The 22,446-nt window shown below is 36.2% G+C and overlaps 1 protein-coding gene across 3 annotated transcripts in view; it reads right to left on the bottom strand.

The window, feature by feature from the left end:
- ITGAV (integrin, alpha V) overlaps positions 1 to 22,446 on the bottom strand; it is a 123,415-nt gene that overhangs the window by 59,515 nt on the left and 41,454 nt on the right. For 2 of the 3 annotated variants that reach the window (XM_006878771.1, XM_006878772.1), the window contains exons 3-6: positions 20,638 to 20,729; positions 14,083 to 14,197; positions 4,531 to 4,592; positions 2,338 to 2,383 (exon numbers count right to left, since the gene is read on the bottom strand). In XM_006878771.1, the coding sequence (XP_006878833.1) occupies positions 2,338 to 2,383; positions 4,531 to 4,592; positions 14,083 to 14,197; positions 20,638 to 20,729 (315 nt within the window). The remainder of the gene's footprint in view (positions 1 to 2,337; positions 2,384 to 4,530; positions 4,593 to 14,082; positions 14,198 to 20,637; positions 20,730 to 22,446) is intronic. The other variant, XM_006878773.1, reaches the window with a different exon arrangement.

Here is a 22,446-nt window from a genome sequence, read left to right on the forward strand (position 1 = left end):
TATATATATATATTAGCTCTGATAGTCTAGTGGCAAGAAGCAGTGCTGCAATCCTGAAGGCATAAGGTTTGAGGCCATCAGCTGCTCTGCAGGAAAAGGACAGGCAATCTCCTCCCAAATTCAATGGCACATAACAACAATCATCTATATCTATATTCTATATAACATAGATAAAATGTATATTCTAATCTATATAAGGAAGTTTGGTGGCCTAGTGTTAAGAAGCTGTGCTGTCAACCAAAGGCACGTGGTTCGAATCTACTAGCTGCTTAGGGTAGAAAGATAGGCAATCTCCTCCCTTCTAATTTATTGGCTATGAAACAACTCACTGAGGTGTCAACTATACATCAGTTCCAACTCAACACCACATAACAACAAATCATATGTGTTTGTGTGTATACATATGTATATGTGTACATATGTATATGTATACATATGCACTGAAAGCAGGAATGGCATCCACTTCCTAAACAACATGCCTCTGGAAACTCTATGAACTTTGATAAATATCGATAGTTATAGAAAGGCTTCAGGCCTTTTGTTCATAGGGTCACTATGAGTCATACTCGATGTAATCAATAACAAATGTATATGTATGTGTGTAATTTAATATAATATAAATAACATAATATAAATAGTATAAATATATAATCTAATATAAATAATATAATTTAATTCCATCAGCTGCTTTACAGAAGAAAGATGAGCGATATCCTGTGCAATTTACTATCTCTGAAAACCCACTGGAGAGTCGGCTATGACTCGGTATAATCAATATAGTTACATGTTTCAAATACTGACAATGTTTTCATATCGGAGCACTACCACACAGAATTCTGTCTTTGTAAGCAAGCATGTTTTTGCAGAAAATAACGTCAAAATACTAGCTAAATGAGTAATTCTACATTGTCAATGGCAAAACAAATGTAAATAAACAATAAGATGGGTTTAGTTCCTTATTTTCAAGTTGTAAAATATAATAGTATGTCAAACATTTGTTTAAATTACAAAAGTTAGGTCTTCCACAATGACTGAATAAAGTAAGTTTTTCTTCACATCAATGCTAATTAATTATATTTAAAAAAAATACCTCAGTAAGATCCCATTAATCAAACAGTCCTGAACACTTAAGGAGCCTGTCCTTGGGGTTCAAGACTGGTGAGAAAAATCATCATTTAATATTCTAGGGAGTAACTTCAAAATGCTTCTAAAACCATGAGCTTTCAGAACGTCACAGTTTGCCCATGAAATATCAGTTCCACGTGCTTTCTAATGCTTACATCACAGACACTAGTGTACAGAAACAGAAAAGCAGTGACTTATGAAGAAATTAGAGACTATGCTATAAAAAGTGTATACCACCATCAAAAATAAACTATTTTTAATTATAATTATAATTTTTTTTTTTAAATCTCATTTATTTTCTACCACACAAACACACACAATAAAAAAAATATTGTATAATTGACTGTTTAAACAGGAGGTCCCTGGAATAGGAACGCTTTCTGTTTCTAGATCTTTAAGTTGTATTTGTACAGATTGCAACAGTGAAGTATGTCCGTATCTAATGTCAATGAGTCATATATTTCTTAGTAGATTTATAGTTATAAAAAAATTAAAGACAATTTAATATTTGCTCACTCACTCATCAAAAACAGGATTTTTTAAAAAATTTTATTTTATTACCTTATGTTTAATGTAGTGAAGATCATTCTATAAGTTGAAATTTCTACTTAAAGAGAATCTCCCATCATCAAGAATCTTAACAAATGTCATTTTTAGGCAATATACTGAAATACCAAAATTTGCTATAAAAAGACACTGAAAGATATTGTTTAATTTCATGGAGTGAAAATATCTTTAACGCAATATATTTCAAGACTGGTCAATTTGAAAGACATTTGATGCCATTTATTTTATTTGGAGTATCTGCTTTCTGTTTACATGAGACAATTTCCCCCCAGAAAAACTACCTAATAAAAGTTTTTATGCTATTTGCGGGGGAAAAAAATTATATATATATATAAAAAGACAAGACTTCCTAAAATATCTATAACATAATAATATAGTAATAATGTTTAAATGTGCATCACAAAGTAAGGCCCACTGGTTAATACAAATTATTGTATGTATCTTGTATTTTTAATGTAATAATAGGCTTTTAAGGGGACCGATGCCTAATTGGTACCTAAGTAGCAGCTGTTTATAAACTGCAACTGCCTATACTTCAATTGTATTTTCTATTTTTTTGCTTTTTAAGAAAATCATTCACATGGGCACAGAGTAAACCAGGTAAATTAGAGACATAAAGTCACTGAATTAAAAATATTAACTTACCTTGCCAATAAAAGCTACCAGGACCTCCAAGGAGTACTCTGTCAGCCTATATTGAATCAAACAACACAAAACCGCATATTTAGAAAGAGTAGCTTGCACTGCAATTCTTCCAAATACAATAAAAATTAGAAATTAAAACAGTAATACTTCCCATTTAATATACAGAAAATACCTAAGTATATATAAATGTTGTTGTTATTGTTGACTGTCTTTGAGTCAAGCACAACTCATAGCAACTCCGTAAATAAAAGGCCTGAAGCCCCTCTACAACCATCGGCCTTTATCAAAGTTTGTAGAGTTTCCAGAGATGTTATTTAGGAAGTGGATGCCACTCTTGCTTCCAAATGTAATATATATATATATTTTTTCCAAATGTATATATAGATATAGATACGTATTCTGTGAGTCTCAGATGCTCCCTATACTTGGTCTGAAGTACTAGCACAAAGTCTATTGGGTTATATAATAGAAAAACTATCATTCTTTAATTTTGTACATCATGACTGTGATTACTCATACAAATTCTTCCACCACTAACTGTTAAGAAATTTTCTCTTCCACTAAAATAATTTTTAGCATCTGACAGATAAATATTTCAAAGTATATCATATATATAAATTTTACTTGACTAGCATTTTTCAGAAATGTAACAAACCAACTCAAGATATTTTCTATTAACTGTATTATTTTAATTTTCTTATTGCTGAAAGGAAGAGAATTTTTTCCTCCAAATGTATATATACTCATGTTTTCAACCCTTCAACAGACAAATGCTTGCCTTTGGCTCTACAAAAGATCCTTAGAAATTAGTCTTAAAGTCACTTTGTATTTTAAAAATGATACCTCATTTTTATTTCCCAGAAGTGGGGTTAAGAAACTCAACAGTAAAATTAGCAATGACATCATGGCATGAAAATGGTTCTGAAATGATAGCATACAGACATGAGTACAGAAAACAAAGCTACTTCTTTCAAAAATACAATACATATTTTAAAATATAGCATGCAATGTTCCTTCTATATCAAAATACGTTATCTCTTTGACTTCTGAATTTTTTGGACTTATAAGTAATGCAATATCATATTAAGTAAATTAAAAATCAAGGACCCAACTGCAATTAGCAACTTGGAACAGGAAATGTATAACTGTTCCAATAGGAAGGGGAAAGAAGAGATGATGGGAATAGAAGAGGGAGGGGACAAAAAAGTTGAAGGCAACAAAGATTAGTAGACAGGTAGGGTAAAGGAACAGACAAGGTGCAGTGACAATTTAGTATTTGATCTACTGTAGTTAATATTATAAAACATGATGCCAAAAGCAAAAAATTCAATCAATTTATACATTTTCTTGATAATTGTGTATCACAAGATTATAGTTTCTGTTATTTCCATGAATTTATGAGACTTGTATTTGCATATATTTTCTAAGAAAATAGCATTCTGTGGGACTCTTTAAAAAAAAAACAACAACAAACCAAACCTAATCAATATATACTTGAGATTCTTCTAAAAGGAATTAGTCCCTCAATTTGACAGAAACTATTAAAAAATGTTCATATATCCCATACATAAAGTTATGAAAAGAATAATACTTTGTAAAAGTTGGCTTTAGAAATAGAAAAATAATTCTTAATTTAAATAGAGATAAAATCATTAGTTCTGAAAAGTATATTACACAATAATAATCTCCATGTAATAAAAAGTACACAGAGATTCTGGACTTGAAATTACTCTGAATTATGAAAATGCTTTAGCATCATCTTGTGCCTGAAGGTCCAAAAAGAAGAGCTAAAATACACGTTTCTCAGGCTTTACAGAACTAAATCTTATTGAGTGACAGAGTTTCCAATGATAACCTTTTTTGAGAAAGCAATTTCAGTTCAATTCAGAAAATTTTAGTACACTACAATAGGTACTCTCACTTACTGAGGACTTCCCTCGTTTCCTCCATTTCCATTTTGATATCTCCTTCTTTAAAAACAAGTAAGTTTGCCAGCAAGGGAGTGACCCCCATAAAGCAAAAAATATTAAATAATATGAGTCATTTCTTTGCTGTTTTTGTTAAATAATTAATCGTTTTACAGAAGATGAAGGACTGGGCAATACATGTTTTGTGGAAGGCAATACATTTTCAACCACAGTTTGGAAAACAAAGTAGATGAGAATATCATTTCTCGTAAATGAGGGGACTTACTTTAGTAAAATCAATGCTGAATCCTCCTTGACAAAATCCCTGTCCATCAGCATCAATATTTTCTAAAATAAAAAGATTGGAAATATATACAAGCCAAACAAACAAACAACACATAACAAAACATGAGAAAAATCTGCTATCACTATAGTCCTAAAACAATGCAATGGTTTCATTCATTCAGGCACTTAGCTGGTTATTATCACATTGTAATAATGTTAGTATGTATGATCAGAAGCACCATTTTCTTTTCTTTTATTATTTTGTGTGTGTGTACTGTCAAATCGTATCTGACAGGAAGAGATTGCCCCTCCTCCAGCAGAGTATCTGATGGATTCAAACTGCACTCCTCTGGGATTGAAGTGCAGCTTCTTGCCGCTAGGCCACCAGAGCTCCCCAGAAGCACCATTTTCTAAGGAAACAGAGATTAAAGTACCTGCACTGAACACCAAAGAAAAAAAATTGTTAACCTAAGAGACTGCATTTCAAGTACTTTTTAAACCACAACTAACAGCAAGATTATATTTAAACACACACACACACACACAAACTTGTGTGGAATTTAAAAAAAACAAAAGCGTACTGTAATCCAACAGACTCCAACTGAAAGCAATCCCTTGTGTGTCAGAGTAGAACTACATTCCACAAGATTTTCAACGGAAACACTTTATTTACAGCAGTAGGCTGCCAGACTTTCGCTTTGTGGCACTTGCTGTTGTTGTTTTGAGTTATTGCATGGGGACCGACCCATACCTGACCGTTGAGTGGGTTTCCAGAAGCAGTAAATCGCAAGGGAGGAGACTGCTCACCTTCTCTCACAGAGCAGCTAGTGGATTTGAACTGCATGCCTTGGGATTTAAAGGTAGCTTCGCTTCTTACTAGTAGGCCACAGAGCTCCTTGGTGAAAGTACACTGAACCAAAATCACTCTGACTGCATCCTCTCCCTCTTACTCTCACGTAACGGAAGAGAAGAGAAGCACTGCTAGTTGGATTCAAACTACGAACCTTTTAGTTGGCAACTAGATGCTTAACCATTTGACCTACCCAGGGAATCAACTTTCATATCATTAAAACTGTGTGCAATAAACCTGTATTTCCTAATATGGTCTTTTTAAAAAAAAAAAAATTAACGAGACCCCCTATACTGATTGCATAGTGGGTTTTCAATCAATAACTAAAAAAAGGAAAGCAATGGTGGTCTAGTGGCAAGAAACTGCACTGCAATCCTGAAGGCACACAGTTTGAATCCACCAGCGGCTCCTAGGAGAAGAATGGGCAATCTCCTCCCCTGTGACTACCTGCCTCTGAAAACCCACTGGAGAGACAGTAATGGGTAGGTTCCGACTCTACAATACACAAACCCGACAATTTTTAAAAGCCAAACACTGTATAGGAAGTTCTAGTGGTCTAGTAGCAAGAAGCTGTACTGTCAATCGTAAAGCACATAGCTTGAATCTATCAGATGCTCCGTGGGAGAAAGATGAGAAATCTCTTCCTTGTGACTTAAAGCCTCTGAAAACCTATTAGAGATCAGCTCTAATTTGGTTTTCACTTCAAGTAACAACAACAAAAACATACTGATTACAGAAAACACTAACCAGTTGCACCTACAGGTTAAAAACTGTAATCAGAAAAAAAAAAGACAACACACAACTGCAAGTGGAAATTTCTCCCTTATCCTGCAGTTGCTATTACCTTCCAGTTATGTTTTTGCTAAATTATATGCATTCTTAATGTATTCATTTTTCCTATACATACATTTAAAAATATTATACCAAATAAAAATTATTTTTAACAACACGAGTACTAGGAATGATGTAACTCAGTAAACATCTCATGAAGCTCAAGATGTGCAATTTTCTTCTCAACATGTTTAGATGGTGGGATTTGTCATATAGTCAACTACAACTCGGCGACACCTTGTAACGGAACAGAGCTGTGAGCAGAGATCTTTGACAAGATGATAAAGTGGCCACAAATACAGGCTAAAAGCACAGTAGTTGTATGGATGGCAAAGGATTGAGCAGTGTTTCATTTTGCTGTACTGAGTGTCTCTACGAGCCAGAAATGATTCCATGGCACTTCACAACAAAACAAAAGAGAAGCTCAGGCTGGAATCATCCTGGGAGGGAGCTCTGACGGCCTAGTGGTAAGGAGTTGAGCTGCAAACCCAAAGACGAGCAGTGTGAATCCACCAGCTGCTCAGCCGAGACAGACAAGCAATCTCCTGTGCAATTTATTGTCTGAAAATTCAGGACAGTCAGCAATGAGTCTATTCAGCTGAAAGGCACATAACAACAACCATTAGGCGAGAAGATTTCATGTCTTTTTTTTCTAAGTTGTTGTTGTGTACCGCTGAGTCAGAACCAACACTTGAGAAGAGACTGCCCATTTTGCTCCCTTGGAGTAGCTGGTGGATTAGAACGGTGTGCCTGCAGCACAGCTTCTTACCACAAGGCCATCAGAGCTCTCTACTGGAGCTGTTAGTGGGCAGAAATTCCAACTTTTTCATTAGTAGCCGTGTAGTTCACCATTGCAACACCAGAGTTCCTTCACCATGCCCAGCACGAATGTCAAATTAAAATGCACATTGTAAACACAACACTTTCAAGTATTTTCCAGTTGACACTAGACTCAACAGTTTTGTACTCTTATAACCATTTCCTCCTTTTTTTTTGCAGTTTTCAAAAAAGATAATTCTGAATATTAGACAATGAATTTAAATGAAATTTAAATTAAGGAATACTGTATACCTAGAAGCAGGTGAGGAAAAATGCCTTTTTATTTTATTTTGAGGATAAAAAGAAATAATGGAAAACATAAACTTTCAGTTAGCAAATAATTCTTACAGCCAATGCCAAAAAATATAATTTTTTTCTATTTTCACTCTATTTGTCATCAAAATACAGGAACCAAAAAATAATATACCTATTTTCAGTAATAAAGAAAACAAATTTCCAAAAATATTTGTCAAATAATCCCATCAAGAACTTTTAACCCATTTGAAAAACTTGGTAACTGCCCAAGATTACACATTTAATATCCAAATTTAGAATACATTTTGAAAAAAACAGCCTCAAGAGTGTAACCCTCACCCAAAGTAAATTTTTCTGAACAAGAAGGAGTGGGAAAATGCGATGCTGGGGTTTCCAGGGTCTAGTGAATCACACTAAGGAATTCTTGCTCTGACCTCAAGTCAACCATTTATTTCCTTTATTCAAATTGCATCTGGGGAACTATTTCAGGCTGTTTATAAAGACATTCTTTTTCAATTATCTTACTGTACCATTATCAGCTTTAGTTGGTTTCCCAGAATGTTCATCCAAAAATCCTAACTATCCTTTAAAATGTTTTTTTAACAAGTACAACATATAAAGTGAGTTTTTACATAAATTTTTTCAATTTTATGTTGAATATCAAATCTATTTCAGTGAAAGCTTTAGAGTTTATTTCTACAGACAACTAATAACTGCTTTCATTTTCCACATCAGACAATAATACTGTAAAATAGTAATATTAATTATGACAACAAGAGGAGCCAAATTCTTTTATTTTGTTATTGCAAGCCAGGTAGCAGACTAAGCCAAGTATTCTGTAAGGATTTTCAGATTAGGAAACTTTGGCTTAGGGAACTTAAGTAAATATGACCCTGGTTTAAGCTATCACTGTGGAGTTGCACATGGGAACCTCCCACTGGACTGTAGAGGGTGCAGATCTTTACAAAAGGATCTTGTCCATCTTTTTCCCATGGCAAGTTGTTGGAGTCAAATTCTAGACCTTTTGGTATAGAGTATAACATGTAATAGACTGTGCCACTACACAGCCCCTTGATGATAGCCAAGCAGCTAGTAAATAAAGGAAGGTGGACCAGAACCTGGGCTCATCTATACTTGAGGAGCTGTGCTATCTCGAGGCAGCACTGCAGTTGACAGCTGCTGAATAATGAAGAAAACTCCAAGTAGATATCCCAACTGAAAAAGTCTATGTACAAATAATACTATCAGAAAGCAAGCAGGGAGAACAAAAACATTAAGTCTGAGCCAAGAACCAAAAGAACATTTACGTCACCATAACCTGTGGCACAGGTAACAGCAATGTGCCCCGCCTACTATGTAGAGCCAGGAATGATAGAGAAGCAAACCTAATTCAGCAATAAGTTGGTAATAGAGTTCCTTGTCTGGACTGCCCAATAGGTCATGTTAAATGTACACTGCATTGAAATAGATGAGGGAGAGAACTGCTTAAACAGAATATCTGATGAGGTATTAGTTGCACGACAACAGTCCAGAGTAAGAGCTACATAGTAAAGTGGACTGGGGATGGGATATTGTAGAACAGTGAAAGAATTTTTTTAATTTTTCAGAGAGAAAAGCAAACTGGGGGGTGGGGCAGGGAGGAAAATGTGCAACAATGACTGACTAGAAAGCCAAGTTCTCTATAAACGTTCATTAAAATCTCCAAAAAAACAAAAAAAGCATAAAGGGGGCGGGGGAAGGAGAAAAGCGATGATCTGGGCAGGGGGTAGGTAGGAAAATATACAACAATGAATGAATGGAAATCCAACTTTTCTGTAATTTTTTCAAAAACACAATAAAAATTATTAAAAAGAAAGAATATTCACACACACACACACCCCCCCAACCCCAAATCAACTGAAGAAAAATACAAAACAGAATTTCAAATCCTCATAACTCCCAATTTTCAAGAACACTGAAGACTGAATAAACACCTGAAACAATATCCTAAAGTAATCACAAAACTTTAAACCAAAACTACCTTCTGCAGTCTTCTTAAAACCAAATAATAGTTTAGCTTAACTAGTAAAAAAAAAAAACACAAACTCTTCCTTTATGCATTCTGCGCCTTTAAGACATATCTAAAATCATAGCAACAACAACTCAAAAAATTATACATGAAGCTTAAGGGGCAGTGAGTTTATGTTAATGGAGGAAAAACATCAAAAAAGAGGGTGGGAATAATTTTATAACTCCAACAATGTAATCAATTGCTCCTTGTAAAAACGGTTGATTGCATTAATGTATTTCATTGTGCTTCTTCTCAACAATGAAAGTAAGAAGACAAAAAACACTAGCTCTTTAGAGGCAAAGATGCCAAAGCTTCATCTCTCACACTTGGGACTTGTTGCTACGAAAAGCTGGCTATTCCTTGGAAAACGCTATCATGCTTGGAAGGATGGAGTGTCAGTTTAAGAACTCCATCAAGATGGGCTGACACAGTGACTGAAGCAGCAGACTTGAGTGTATCAGACAGAGTGCGGATGGCACAGGATAGGAGAGGAGTCAGATCTGTTGTTCTCAGGGTTGCTGTGAGTCGTACTGGACTTGACAGCACCTAACATCAACCACCACCACAGCAAACCAAGCAAACACCTAAGTCAGCAATGTAACTGCACAAAACGCATAGCACTACTGAAATCATTACAAAATGACTAGGTTGTATAATTTACTGACCTATGAAGAAGATCAAACATACTAAAATTATACCTCATTAGTCCAAATCAGCATGCTATGAGTCAATAATAAACAACCACTCTGTGTGGGTAGATGAATCAACCACTACGGGCAGATCAATAGCTCAAATTCAACTCACTGCCATCAAGCTGTAACCAACTCAAAGTTGATCCTCCACTGGTTTTTCATGGCTATGAATCACAGGAGGAAGAGACTGCTCATCTTTGTCCCTCGAACCTGTAGATTCAAATTCTAAGAGAAGCTCTGTTTTTAGGCTAGCAGTGCACCTAAATGCCCCCAAAGACCCCTAGCTTAAGGTTATCAGGAACTGGGGAAATATAATCTAGGCTTTAAAATTCCTATTCCTGAGTACCTTTTCTTTGAACAGGCTGTCTATGTAATCCAGGGCTATTAAAAAAGAACTGTTTGCTACTGGGTCAATTCTGACCCATAGTGATCTCACGGATGTCAGAGCAGAATTGTGAGTGCTCCCCTGGGTTCTCAATGGCTGATTTTCTAGGGGTGTATCATCAAACCTTTCTTCTGAGGTAACTGCTAGGTGATTTTATTAGCAACCAAACAGATTAATTACTTGAACCACCCATCCAGGGGTCTCAATTTGGGTTTTATGCAGCTTAATATTTCTAAGGTTGAATTTTAAAAAAATGTGTAAAATGACTGTAGACTATTAAAAGTTGGACTTATTAAGAAAAAGGTACTTCCTCCCTTTTTATCTTCCCCCCTCCCTCTTTTACCTAGACTGCTTATTTCTTCTCTAATAGGCTAGGTAAGTTTTTGTAGTATGGTACTTGGCGGGCTGAGAATCCAAAGGTTAGTGGTTCAAATACACTGGCTTCTCTGAGGGACAAAGATGGGGCTATGGACTTGTATTCAGACTTTTCAACTTTGGAAACCTGATGAAGGGTCACCATGAGTTGGAATCAGCTTGATGACGATGGCTTTGGTTTTGGGATTTAGTTAATTTGATGTTGTTTTTGCTGTTATATACCACAGAGATGGAACTGGCACTTGACTTTTAATACGTTTATTCATTCAATATTGAAGTTTCAATATTGAAATTAGAAGTCAACAAACTTTCTGTACAGGAGCCTGGGAGAGTATATATATTAAACTTCACAGGCTATGCAATCTCTTTGGCAACAATTAAGACATGATGACTAAAGACAGTATGTAAAAAAATGGGTGTGCCTGTGTACCAAAAACTTTATTTACAATACAGGCCCATCAGCTTTTGTTTACTGCCTTGATCTTTGTTTGGCATAGGCATGTAATGTTTAAACTGATTTTTATAATTTCTGTATTTACACCATGTAAATGAAAGCATGATACAACAGACACATTCTATTTGTGCTGCCTTACATGTTTACAAAAGAACTGTTCAAAGCTGAAGATGCAAAATGATGAAAACTACTAGCCTAACATACACACAAGGGATCATCATTAGTGTGCACATTTTCAGGCTCTTTCATACAAATGAAACTAAAAACAAGCAGTGAAGGAAAACCATTCCTTTGGAATAAGACAAATCTGGGTTCATATCCTCACTCAAGCTACTCAGTAGCTTTAGACATTAAAAAAAAAAAGCAACCCAAAAACCAAAACACTGAAACAAACAAAAAAAAATGCCCAATAAACCAAACACTATTTTAACTGTAACAATCATAGTTTTCATGTTTTTGAAATAAGAAGGTGCTGTATGCATCATTTAAAGTCACACAAGGGTTAACTCATTCTTCATAGCTATAGCTATTTTCTCACTGTTAACAATATTTTAGCAAGATCTCCAAGCAATGCCAGACCCACCATGCCAAACCAAGTTGCATGGAGATCTCCAAGGAATTCTGGGCCCACCGTGCCAAACCAAGATAAGAACCTTTGTCCAGAACTGACAGAAAAATCCTGCCCCTCAAGCCAGCACCCAAAATGAGACACTGATTCTCTTAAACTGTGGAGAATAAAATGTGTGTTAAAACAAAAATTTTAGCAATATAGGAATTAATAACACTAACTTTGTCTTTAAATTGTTCACTCACTATCAAAGAATACAATATCAACGTGGAGATGGAAATGGTATGGACAACAGATAAAGCTGTCAACTTCCTCTGTCCAGGCTTTATGACAAAAGATAGAACAGGGTTCAGATCCCTTGTCATAGGGTCACTGTGAGTCATGGTTGACTTGATGGCATTTAATCACAACAAATTCTAACAAAGATTGTGATTCCTGGTGCATACCACTGACAGAAATGGGGTAATGGCAGTAGGCTAAGGAAAAAAAGAGATTTTTCAAAAAATCATTTGTCATTTCTCAGAGGATAATTTTAATTTCGTAGACTGAGTAGTTCTTTTGCTTTGATGTTATGAGTTGCCCAATATTGAAAAAAAGAATTCAGTAGTTGTCACGTGCCATCAATTTAACTACAATTCACAGCAACCCTTTGAACAATGGCTCTGAACCTTGCCTTATACCGAGACAACCTCACCATTTCTGACACACCTGATTGCACTGCCACAGTCACTGTGTCAGTTCCTCTCATTCAAGCCTGCAAGTGGCAGCACCCTGACATGGAGCTGCACTAGGAAGTCTACAAACAAACAAACAAACACACAGCGGGGAGCTGAGCCTGAGCCATCTTCACTGGGGAGCCTGCAGATAATGGGCAGGAGTGACTGGCGCCTGAGCCATCATATTAGGGGTTAGTTGGGCCCTCGCCTTACAGCCTCTGGGACAGGGGGTAGGGGTTGGGAGTGGGGAAGACCACTGCAGAATTTATCTGTCAGTTTTCATATTGAGGAAGTGTCTTTGCATGTTATTGCTGTTAACAGCTTCGAGGCATACGTTTGCTTGTCTATCATCTGTTCGTATGTGTTCAATGCTTGTCTGTCAGATGTCAGATCTGTTGTTCATAGAATTGCTGTGAGACTAGAGAGAGCTCTGTTGGCCCAGTGAGTAGAAAGGCAAAGCTGGGTGATTTTAATCTACGGCCCTCAGGACTGGTTTTAATTGTTTGTGGTCAAACATTCCTCTAAGTGGCATAGCACTGGTGTGTCAGTTTGCTGTACAGAGGTTAACTCCTACAGAGGTAACTCTTGGTTGCTGTGATGCCAAACAGGGTGACACTGGTGTGTCAAATGCGATAATGGTTACCCATGGTGGACAGTGTTTGGTGGAGCTCCCTGATTAAAACAAGCTTGGAAGCAGGAGTGGCATCCACTTCTGTAAACAGTTTGCCTATGAACTCTGAGAAACAATGAAAGTTATACAAGTGTTCAGGTCTTTTGTTCACAGGGTCGCTATGAATTGTCTACAACTCCATGGCACTTAACAACAACAATAACAATCAAACCACAAATCTTCAAAATAAGTTTTCCAAATATATTTTCATTTGAAATTTTAAATATTACTGGGGAGAGGTGACTGCAACAATGGCTTTCAGCTTGGTAGAGACGATAAGGATGGCACAGGATAGGGCAAGGTGTCAGTGTGCAGCTTACACGGTTACTATGAGTCACAGCTTGACAGCACTTCACAATAACAGGAGAGTATGGGATTTTCTGAAGCATCAAGAAAGGGATGAGATTGGGAATGAATTAATAGAGAAAATGATGAAGAGCAAGAAGTATCAGACTCAGACTTGAGCTTTCTGTTCCACTTCCCAATTTAAGCTGTCTCTCTATAGTTACTAATAGAATGCAGTGCATTTTCAAGTTTTAGTACCATTAGAATTACATCACAGAACTTATAAGCATACAAGTGCCTCAATCCTACTGAAGAAGCATCGTTAGGTAAGAGACTTAGTTGAGCATCTTCTGACAAACAGTGCTTAAAAATGAGCTTTATTTTAACTCATTTAACAGACACATATATGTAATTTCTTCACCTTAATGGGAATGATTCATCTGGTCATTCTGCTCTCAGAATTCTGCTCACAGGTCTAAAATATTATACACAAGCTTTCATTTTATGGAAAACTCACAGACCACACACACACACACACACATATTTTTTTACAAACTAGGTGTTCTGCTCCCCTTTAAAGTTGGTACAACTTCCGATACATACTTGATCTGCACGGTGCATACTCAACAGTCTTTGTTCCATCTTGAAGAAAGCATGTTCCAACAGGTTCTCTCTCCTGCTTCATTTCAGTCCTCCAGTGGTACAATGGGGCACAAGCCTAGAATCAGAGGGCACAGGTCGTGACAGTGAAATTCTCTGAAAAAAAATCAATATTTCAGATTATTTATACTATCACACACAGAATGTCACAGCACTTTCTAAGCATTAAGAAAAGCTAACAAACTTACCTTATACTTTATGTTCATTATCAAAGTATGGAATAAAGATTTTAAAAAGAAGTACTTTCATCAATTTTCTGAATGTTGTATTTGTAGCCCAAATATATTTTTTCAAAAATGTTTTAAAAATAATAACAGGTAGCACATTTCTTTTTTATGTTTTATGCTCAGCTGAAAGTCATAGATTGAAATGATTCTAAATAGCACTTTCAAGCACAAAGGAGACATCCTGGCATTAGAAAGCATTTAATTTCTCATATTAGAAAAGGAATGTGGTGCTCCTTCTCTTCTCTTGCCAAACAACATAAGATTTGTTTTCAGTGACCTCGGGGCACCACCTTGGATCCAGACATCACCTGGAGCTATCAGGCGAGCTGTTGAGGAACTAACCTGGCAGGAGAAAGGCCATCAAATTTGTGTCTTCTAGGTTGCAACACCCCCATGATACATCTTCAAGGATATGAACATGTATGGCCAAGTACAATCAATAAGAGTGCATCTAAATTCCAAAATCAATTTCCATAATAGTCTATGTGTTTCCTACTGCCAAAGGGGCCCTTTAGAGTAGTGAGAGAAGATCTTCACCCTGAAACCCACAGCGTCCCTTTTCAGCAGGAAGTAGCTAAGAGAATACGCCATCCCCTTTTCCTTATGACTCAGGGTGAAGTCTCTCTCAGGGAGGAGTGATAGGGAATGGCAAAGGACACACTGACAAAGAAGATTAATCAGAACTGGCTTTGACAAGCACTGTGGCATCTGGACAAGAACAAACTGGGAGGAGGGTAGAGAGAATAGTGCAACAATGAATGAATGGAAACCCAAAATCTCTGTAAATGTTTATGAAAATTAATAAAATATAATTATAGAAAAAAATAAATAATTTGTGCATAAAGAAAAAAAAAGATTTGTTTTCAGAGTTATAGATTTCAGTACCAAATATAAGTGATAGAATAATGTTTTACTAACATGCTAATTAAATAAAAGTGGAGCAATTTCATTTACCAAACACAATTCAGTGAATTTTCAGTAAAAATTTTAAGCAAAGCACTAACACAAACATTGCAAACAGCAACACTGGCTTTATGCTTGTTTTGAAAAACCTGAAAACAGGTCGCGGTCCTGCTTAATACACATAATCAATGCCCCAGAAAGGACTAACTGTTCCATCTGCTTCCTCCAGCTCCTTTGTGCCTCTCTCTAGAATGCTTCCATTGTTCAATCCACAAACCATCTCTAATTCTTCAAAGCCCTATTGAAATTTCACCTGCCAGATAAATCTTCCCCTAATCTCTCACAGTCATATGTGGGTTCTCCCTCTCTGAATCTTCATATCTACATTCTAACCCACATTAGATGTATTTGTGAATTTGTTCATACTTCATCTTTCAGTTGACTGGGACATTTTCCAAGGTCAGGCCAGTGTTTCATCCATTTATGTTTTTCTGGCTGAGTTCCTGGCATAAATCAACAAACTAAACCCAAATCCACTACTATCAAGTCAATTCCAACCTACTGTGACCACACAGGACAGACTGTAACTGTCTCACAGAATCTGCATGGCTGTAAAAGTTTATGGAACACACTGCCTCCTCTTTTTCTTGTAGAGTAAATGGCAGATTCAACTTACTAAACTTTTGGTTACCAACCCAATGCTTAATCCACTGTATCAAAATGGCTCTGATGGGACAGTGCATAATATGTTTCACTGCTAATGAAAGGTTGCCTGTGCAAATTCACTAAACATTCTCAGGGAGAAATAGTACTGTCAGTTTTAATTTCTCAGAAACTGGATAGAGGGTTGATATAAATTAGAACTATGGAAGACAGTATGGCGCTTTCTCAAAAAATACCATTTGACCCAACAATTCCACTACTGGGAATATACTCTAAAGAAACCAGAAGTGCCATCCAAGCAGATATATCTCAGTCACAAAAGGACAAATACTTCATAGTGCCACTGTTGTAAAACAGGACTGACATTGGGGTTGGAGGGAACATTAAGAAAAGAGGGGATAAATAATGTACACGGCATTGAAACAGATGAGGGAGAGAACTGTTTAAAGGGAATATATGATTAGGTATTATTTTCATGACAAGATTTTAGGAAAAGAAATGATAGTAAAGTATGGTCTGTGGACTTGGGGCTGCAGGGGATAGTATAACAATGAAAGAATTTTTTTTTTCTTTCTCAAAGAGAAAAGTGAATTGGAGGGAGGGGTGGGCAGGGAGGAAAATGTAAAATAATGAATGAATAAGAAAAAAATAATTAAATGGGAAGAATATGCTTAAAAAACCGAAAATGTATATTGAATATTATACTTAATATGAATAAAAAAATTAGAACACATAAGATACAGTTATAAAATGTACATACCCACAGAGTACTGTCTATCTGATTTTATTCCATCAACCATCACCAAAACGTCTGGATACTTTTTAAAAAAAAAACCATTTCCCCTTCCCTGTACTTGCTATTTGGTAGCTCTGTCCTCCATGACTAAGCCTAACTGGCTCCAGTCAGTTTAAGCAGTGCAGAAAAGTCCCATGACAAATAAGCACATGTCTGTAATTCATCAGCATTCTAGTTAGCTAGTCTGGACCACAGATATGCTGTTATAATCATCACACTGAAGGCCAAGTTGAACTTCCAGGCTGTGTATGTGTGTTAGTGCGTGCACAAGCAACTCTCTGGAATAGTTGAAAATGATCAGAAACCAGCAATGAGACAGCTTATATATCACAGTGTGGATCCAGAAAGGTCACTTGACAAGGCTTTGTTACATGAGTGACAGCAAAGAGCAAGGAATATGACAAAGGAAAGTCTAAAGAAACACAGTCAAGAAGCGTGTCAGCAAAAGCTGAGGAAAAAAGAAAGCTTTAGTTCCCTGGCTTATGGATCTAATAGTGATCCAGTGAAATCAGGAGCCAGGAAAAATGGCTGCATGGCAATTAACAAACAGCCAAGGAATTCTGCTGTTGTTTTCATTGTCTGCCACAAGGAACAAACTCCCACCTACTGAGTACTTACCTGGTGTGTGGTATCATTCCAGCTGCTTAACTCTATAATCTCTAATGATCAGTGCTCTGCCAGGTCATCCATGAGGACCTGCACCATAAATATGGCTTTTCACCTCAGAACTATTCTTTTTCCCTGATGCTAAGCATTTCTTAAGCATTATTTTTTTTTTTTTGTTAAACACATAAACAGGAATATATTTTGTTGTTGTCATGTGTCATCAAGTTGACTATGACAAATAGCGGCCCTATGAACTACAACCTTGTGCTATCTTGAACCAACCTCATCATCTCTGACACACCTAATTCCATTGCCAGAGTCACAATGTGAGTCCACCTCATTCAGGGTCTTCGTCTACTGCACTGATATTTTACCCTTCTAAGCACTGTGTCCTTCTCCAGGGACTGGCCACTCCTTACAATATGCCTAAAGTATGTGATACGGAGTTTTATCATCCTGGCTTCCAAGGAGCAACCTGGCTTCACTTCCCTCAGAACAGACCTGTTAAGTTCTCTTCGTAGTCCACAGCATGTTTACTACTCTTCTCCAGCACCACAGCTTCTCTCATCCTTAGTCACTGTGCAGCTTTCAGAAGCATAGCAAGCAACTGAGATCATGGCTGAGATCAGGCATACCTTAGTCTTTAGACTAACATCCCTGCTCATTAGCATTCTGGAGATGTCCTTGACAGCTGATTTTCCCAATGCAACTCATCTTTTGATTTCCTAACTACTGGTGCCAGGGATGCTGACTGGGGATCCAAGTTAGATGAAATAATTACCAACTTCAACCCTTTCTCCATCTACCATGATGCTGTCAATTTGCCTGGTAGCAAAGATTTTCTCTTCCTGACACTGAGAGGCAATTCATATTAAAGTCTGCAGTCCTTAATCTTCTGCATAAAGTGCTTCAAATCCTTACCTTCAGCAAGTTGTGTCATCTGTGTAACACAAGGTGTTGTTTAATTTTCCTCCAATCCTCATGCCACACTCTTCTTCATAAAGTCCAGTTTCTCAAATGATATGTTTAGTTTACAAATGAAAAAGGTGTAGAGAAGGAATACATCCCTGACACATTCCTTCCCTCATATTGAACCATGAAGTGCTCCCTTGCTCTGTGAGACAAGAGCTCCTTGGACTAGGAACCTGTTTGACTTGAACACAATCAAGTGTTCTGGGATCTCCATTCTTTTCAATGTTATTTTTACTTTAAACACACACACAGATATTTAGACAATGCAAACTTAGCATGCCACCATACCTCTTTCTACAAAAGCACTGTGGTTTACATTGTTCATGTATCTCCATGATGAAGCATGAATATTAACACAAAAGAAACAGCTAAATTTTGTAAAGGCTTACAAAATGCCAAGCGCCATGCAGCCACTCTGTGCAGATTATCTGACTTATCCTAACAAACACAACAGAGGTAACACAATTGTTATCCCTACTTTGCAGAGGAGGAAATAGAAAAAGAGAGTAATCAAATACCAAGTCAGTACTGAACTTGGAGATGAGCCCAAAGGTCTGATTTGGGGTTCCTCCTCTTCACCAAACACCACTGTTCAATTCCATCTGATTCCCAAATGCTAAACAGACAAGTTAGCACAGAGCACATTGCCTAAAAAAGTTTAAATAGATCAAAAGGATCCAAACCGACTACCAAGTGATCTAGCCCTCCCCTGGAGATCCTGGGAACATCATCCTCCACAGCCACCCCCAGAAATGGCCTGCAAACAAAGACAAGCAATAGGGAACCAAATAACCAGATGGCCATCACTGCTAAATTCCTCCCTGGTAAATAACTCTTTCTTCTTAATCACATTCTAATTCAACATAAAGAAAATATTCAACACTAAATACAAACGGCAAATGGACCCTCCACTGTGTATTAACTTATAATCAAATGTACCGTTGTCAGGTTAGAAAATTTAAGAACCCAATAAACTCCAGAGTTTCTTAAACTGCACAGTAGGAAACTGCCCAGTTTTTCTCCAGTGAGCCACTGGTGGATGTGAATCACCAGAGGTGCAGTTTTTAGATTACAAAGGTAACTCTCAATAGATTATAAACACTGAAAGTCAGTGATAACCTAGACTTTACCTAGCCACACGTGACTGGAATAGCTGAGAATGTGAAGAAGTACTATAAAACACTGTTCTTGAGAAAAGGAGTATAGCTAAGAGGAAATGGAGTGGGAGGAACAATAAAAGAGAAAAAGACCAGGTAAAAGGTGGTTGTTTCTGTTTCTTTTAAAGAGAAGAGGTTTTCCATTTGATTACGACTTCAGATTTTACTAATAGATTTCAGTGGTTATGCTTTTAAGGGTTTGGTGAACAAAGAGAACCAGTCTTTATTTCTAAGAATCCCAAAGAGGAAAGCAGCAATGCGCAGTGTTTATTAATTACCAGTTTGGGAAATGGTATCTCTACCGTGGGATTTTATTAGAAATATTTGTGTGTATATGTATTTATGACCGCCTTTATTTTATACTTACAGATGATCAGGGACCATGAAAGAAAACTCATGCTTCACTGAAGAAAAAGAACTAAACATCGAAAAGCTTAAATATTGAAGAAAAAAAGGAAAAAAAAGGAAAGTTTGAACCGATATACAGAGTATGCGCTAGTCCTACATTACTTAGTCATTTAAAAACTAAACAAAGGGGGGAAAATAGTAAAATATAAAAACAAATTTATGTTTTCTAGAGGCTGGGAAAAAGAATTTTAAGCAAAGTACAAAAATTTAAAGCATTCCTTTCTTTAATTTTGCAATCATTTACTGTGGAATAGCTCAGAATGTCACTTCTGTTTTAGGTAACAGAATTGATAACTGAGCAAGGAAATGTAATTTGGATTATAAAATTCTCGCTTTAATGAAAAGTCCTTAAAACATGAAAAAAAAAAATAAAGAGATGAGTATTAAGGTCTTGAATAAATCAAAGGCACACTATTCCTATGCCAGGATGGAAAGAAGATAAAAAGAAAAGCCAGAAGAGAAGTATCAAGTGAGGAGAGGAAAAATTAACAAAGTAGAAAAGAAACTGGAGAGCAGCAGAAGCCAGATCTTTGAAAGGCAATTAGAGATGGGATCCTTATCTAACTTTTATGTTCTGCACACCAGCCAGGTACACTGACTTTCATTATCAGCTGATGGTATCCTTAGTGGAGTACCCTGTGATCAGAGATACCTTATTTTTTATGTTTTGCACATGAGGTACACTGACTTTTATTAACAGCTTCAAAATGCAGAACTTTCTGCACCTATATCTCAATGAATTAAAGCTAACCTACAGTAAACTTACCAAAATCTTATCCTGCTTTGATCTCACAGATGCTCCAAACCACTGGTGAGACTTAAACTCCAATGGATCATCTTTGGCAAAATTTCTGTTGCCTAAAAAAGAAAATGGTGAGTAGTGAGGGGGGGAAAATTAAAGATCTATTATCTTGGCATATATAGGAAAAGTATTTCGATCTTTCCACTAGAATAGCATAGTTCTGATTAATCAAATATTACATTGGTCATTAATCTCACATACTTCATATGCCTAGAGACCTCTCTCAAAGCAGAAAATAAAGCCCACAGTCATTTAGAAATTAATGCCTCATTGTTGTTATCAATTCTATCAATTATCATAATACAAATATGAAAAATAATTGTAAATGAAATTTTCTAGTTACTGTCATTAATTAGCTATTAAACAATTACTTATTAATTATCCACTGCACTCTCTAGAATTATCTTTCCAGTATAAAATTGCTTATGAAAAGAAAAGATTATAAAAATTCACTGTAGAACAGTGGTAGTAAAATACAAGATGCATAGCTGGCTTTCTAATTTATTCCTTTCTACAAAATAATTTAAGATATTTTCCCCATGTGCAGTAAATGAAGCAGTATAACTACAGTTATACACTGGAAAAAACAGTTGATGCTTAGAAATATTCACCACTATTCTTAGTCCCTTAAAGTTGTAAGCAACAGGATAAACGCAGGTAAAATAAACCAGTCCAAAGAGAAGTTTGACTTCTATTAAACTGTTAAGTAGCTGAACAAAAGAGTACAGAATTCTCATAAGTGCTATTTCCTGATTCTTCCTTCATTTAAAACAGTCTTTTTGGCAATACCCTACAAATGTCCTAGCAAAACTGAAGCTTTTCTATACTACAGGAGATTCAACACTGAAGAGAAGAATCATCATCAGATGATTATCCTCAGCAAATTAAAGTTACATACTTTTCAACTGGCACAGGATAGAACAGAGTTTACGGCTGTTGTACACAGCGACTCGATGGCACATAAAACCAACTTTTTTTTATACTCTTAGAAATGTCTGCTTTCAAGAAAATTATGAGACAAACTCAAGATCACTCTATTCTTTCCAACAAAACATCCCTGCCAATAGGATTCCTTAAAAAAAAAATGCAGAGATGTGATAAAGACCAAAAAAAAAAAAAAAAAGTAAGGGAACTGTCTTAGATTAAGATCTGTCAGACACAGCAAGTAACTGTATGATGTGTCGACTGACTAGAATTTGTCCTAATTTTTTTTTAATCAAATAACTTTATTAAGGAAGAGGAGTGAATGGGAGAGAGGAAATTTATACAACAATGAATAGATTTTTTTTAAGTGAACTAAGGAGAGAAGGGAGGAAAATGTGCATCAAAGAATGAATGAAAAGCCAACTTTTCTGTAAATTTTAGTTAAAATCACAATTTCAAAAAAGGACTTCATTGGCGAGCTTTAGTGGCCTAGTGACAAGAAGCTGCACTGCAATCCCAGAAGCACGCAGTTCAAATCCACTAAGTGTTCTGTTGGAGAGGGAGGGACAATCTGCTCCTATATCAGTCAGATCTGATTTGACAGTACACAAAATTTAATAAATTTAATAAAAATAAAAAGGACTTTATAAGTGTACTGCTGAACATGTACTATGTTGTAGATTAATAGTATCACAGTAATGGTGCATTTCTAGCATGATGACGAGAAGGTCCTTCTTAGGACATACGTGTTGGTAGTATTTAGAGATAAAGTACCAAAGTGTCTGCAACTTTTGATGATCTATCACACCTGTCATTTCTGTCAAATTATCTATTTTCAATAAAGTTCCA

Source organism: Elephantulus edwardii, unplaced genomic scaffold (genome assembly GCF_000299155.1).
Source record: "Elephantulus edwardii isolate Elephantulus edwardi_28Jun2011 unplaced genomic scaffold, EleEdw1.0 scaffold00001, whole genome shotgun sequence".
NCBI classification, from domain to species: Eukaryota; Metazoa; Chordata; class Mammalia; order Macroscelidea; family Macroscelididae; genus Elephantulus; species Elephantulus edwardii.